Source organism: Tigriopus californicus, chromosome 12, assembly GCF_007210705.1.
Source record: "Tigriopus californicus strain San Diego chromosome 12, Tcal_SD_v2.1, whole genome shotgun sequence".
Lineage (NCBI taxonomy): Eukaryota > Metazoa > Arthropoda > Copepoda > Harpacticoida > Harpacticidae > Tigriopus > Tigriopus californicus.
This window is the reverse complement of record NC_081451.1, coordinates 305,211-308,789: the sequence shown is the minus strand read 5'-3', so window position 1 is coordinate 308,789 and position 3,579 is coordinate 305,211. Positions and strand designations below refer to the sequence as shown.

Below are 3,579 nucleotides of genomic sequence, written 5' to 3'. Positions count from 1 at the left end.
AATAGACGAATTATAATCTTTCATTTTAATAGTACTGGGGATTGCATTCCCTGTAGCGGTTAGAAAAGCCCGTGAAAACCCAAACCAAAAAAAAAAAAGTGCAGAAATTTGCACTTTTCGATATGAAAATTCATCCCCTTATCCCGAAGTTCCCACTAACGATGGTTCTGTGATGTACTGTGGGAGATCGGAGATATATGCCAAGAATAGCAAAGGGACCGAGTACACTTCCTTTTACAACACCAGTTTCTACTCGGATATTTTTCCATTAAGGGCTACTCTCTGTGATTGGCAGATCAGTCAATCCGAAAGGCAGAAAACTGTTTATAAGGTATTTGGACATTTAGGCAAGCGCTGGTACCAGCAAACAAACTTGCCTGCCAATGCCAGTGATGCAAAATTGGCGTTTCAAACTGGTTTTAACATAACTGATCTTTCTTCATGTAGCAAAGCGAAAGAAGGGTCAGCTTGCCAAAAACGTGTTTGAACCCCCAAAATTGCATCACTGACTCTGATACCAGCAAACAAACGAACCAGCCAAAGCGTGCCTAAACGTCCCCATAAGGTATAAAAGTGACCTGCCTTAAATTGAAGAGATGTATGTTTCTTTATTCATTAATTCAACTCCAAAAGTGACTAAGAACAATAGAGTAAGGAAACGTAAGTAAAAAAAAAATATTTTTCGTTTCAGGGATGTCTTTTTGGGAGTTTTGCTCAATATTTCACTGATTTCAAACACATTTGATAGCTTTTGATTTATTTCATGTTCATGGTTATTCTATTGATTCTTCTGATTTCCAAAATTAATTCAATCCATCAATATTTTCTATATGAATAGAGTTGTATATCAAACAGATTATTTAAAAAAAAACACTTCAATGTACTGTGTAGCATGGGCAATCATGTTTTATTTGTCGTTTCCTCTCTTTAGAGTCTCTGGTCGAGATCACGTTCTTATCTTTGACACTAGGGTGTGCTAGAGAGGAGATGTCCAAACGAAGCGAAAAGCTGCCTGCCGCCAAACGAAAGTTATGAGTTGAACAAAACGCCCTGCACTGGCACTATCCATGTCTTTAGGGCCCTTGCTCAGAGTTACTATGCCCGAGAGCCGGCCGATTTGGCGGGAAGCTCGTTCAAGTCCATACTTCTAGAAGTTCGGGTAGTATCCCTTGTGCTAGGCTTTGCTGGGGTACTGTATTGGTAGAGCATCCGCTTTCCAATTTGCAAATTCTGGTTTGATCCCAGGCTTGCCAAGTCCAAACTTATTTGCGGTATTCAAATTACAACATAAGTTGCTGCTTTAACAGCTTAAATGGGCGAACCTGCGGTCAGTCCCAAGGGTCAGATAATAATTAATGCTGGCTGTGACGACGAAGCAGGTATATTCCTCAATTGGGACACCCAAAATCAGATGGTAGGCTGAGTGAGAGAGCTGCCATCTGACTTCGTAACAAACAAAACAAACAAACAAAACAAATATCCCTTGTAACATTTGGGAAATTGAAATATTGTTATCACCCCATATTATTGTTATTGCCCCAGCTTCGCCAATTCCTATGTCCAATCCTCCTGTTACAGGTATCCTTCCCCTATGCAAGGAGTGAGCCACTGATTTTTCAAGGCTCATTACAAACATTTGGTCAAATAAACCTCATTATCCATGGCACGAAATTCCTTTGGAATATTAGCAGTCACGCACCTTTAACCGACTCCAAGACAAATGCGAAACGACAAGAACTGAAGAAGGATCTCATCAATTTTACTACAAACCTACTCTTCTGCAATGACCAAGATTTACGTACATATTCACCTTGGCCCACCTATTTTTGTTCGTAGTGCCTGTGACTACCCTTTTCACTATTGGCATGTGCATTGAACAGATTCTTAAAAGTCAATTTTGCCGTGATATTTCGTTCAAGTCAACTATTTCATCCCTCTACCCAGTCTAAAACTCATTCTTTTACCTTTTTGTATTTGATTTTGCGCTCATAATGATACATGTTATGCATTGACATGACCAAGAGTCGCAATAAATGATTATGCCATTACATTAAAATCTGCATTCGCCAAAAACTTAAAATATGCACAAAAACACGAAATGTGCAATATATGCGAATAACCCTGTTTAATGCCATAAATCAACAATACATATTTTGGTTGTTTCTACTTATAACATTGTCCTTTTTATAAGGTGCTTCAAATCAAGATACGTTCGACACGCGTCACTTGTCAAGCCTCGAGCGTCTCTCTATTCAGGATCTCTAGCTTGATGGAGGATCTTAAGATTTTGTTCGACTGAAAGACCGACGTGCACCTTGAGCATTCCAGGACAACAATGCAAATTGCAAAGAGCAAACATTTTAACACCGTCAAAAGACATCAGGGACGACCCGAAAAGGGAAAAGTTGGTCAATAAAATAAATCGAATCTGTTTTCTTATTGCCATTCCAGGAACTTCTCCATCATGCTATAAAATTGTAGCAAGAAATGCATTTCTTCAGCAACTTGAGCAATGTTTATGAATCTGAAGGATCTTCTTGTGCAATGTCCATTTTGAGCTTGTTAAAACTAGACCCTTCCCAATGAAATCAACCCGCTAGTTTTACTCGAATCTACTTACGTCAATGGACTGAACATTCTGATTGGCATCGTTAACAGTGAGCATGTACTTGAGAACCCCTTCGTCTCCCAAGGCTTCACGGTCGATTTTGTTATGAATGGCCAAAATTCCCTCATTGGGGGCATCGGGCTCCACCAGGATGTCAATCAACCCATCTGATTGCTCGTCACCTCTGGGAAAGTCAAAAAAAAGATCAAGGTCTCCAAAACAGAGCACTCATGTGCGGTTGTAAAAGTGACAATTTACTTGATGGTGAAAACAAACGTCTGGTCGATATCTGGATCCGAAATCAAGATCCTTTGAAGCAAGAATTGCTCTTCCGGCTGAAAAGGCGATCCTTCCTCGAGTTCATCCACGAAGAACTTCCAGGAGTCTGGTCTCACAAACTCTGGCGGAGAGTCATTAAGGTCAATGATATCAATGTTCATGGTGACTACAAGAAGGATCAGAAGATTGCCATAAGTGCCTGAACCGCTAAATTTGTCCTCCAAGGTTCCAGTATCATTGGGGCAACTCACGGAGTGAAAAGTTTTTCCCGACTCTCTGGGATTGATCAGTCACCTTGATCACCAAACTGATTTGATCCACTTTTTCGCGGTCAATCCAACTATCTGGAACTACAAAAAGATGCCATTAGGTAGTTGGGTGGGCATTCGCTCTTTTCATTAACATCAAAGTCATCATTTATCGAAGTGTGAGTGGCATCATATTTTCCAATTTGTTGTGTTCCTGAACGCCGCGCTTTTTTTAAAGACAGACGTTACTCAGTTGCGACATTTTCCCTAGTATCACTATGCAAATCTAAAGAAGGACGCTCTCTCTCCAAAATGTCTTAATACTTCCTCAGGTCTTTATTTTCCATACTTTTGCGGGTACAATGGCTTTCGTTTCTTTGGCCACAATTAGACCTTGAGTTTTTTTTTCGACACATACAAAACCGAAAGATCGAAACGAAAAAG

At 40.1% G+C, this 3,579-nt stretch overlaps 1 protein-coding gene across 1 annotated transcript in view; it reads right to left on the bottom strand.

The window, feature by feature from the left end:
- The window catches only part of LOC131892278 (cadherin-23-like), a gene marked incomplete in the record, with an annotated part of 24,896 nt that overhangs the window by 20,162 nt on the left and 1,155 nt on the right, over positions 1-3,579 (bottom strand). Inside the window, 3 exon segments of the mRNA XM_059242082.1 lie at positions 2,621-2,792; positions 2,867-3,053; positions 3,139-3,237. Of these exon segments, the coding sequence (XP_059098065.1) occupies positions 2,621-2,792; positions 2,867-3,053; positions 3,139-3,237 (458 nt within the window).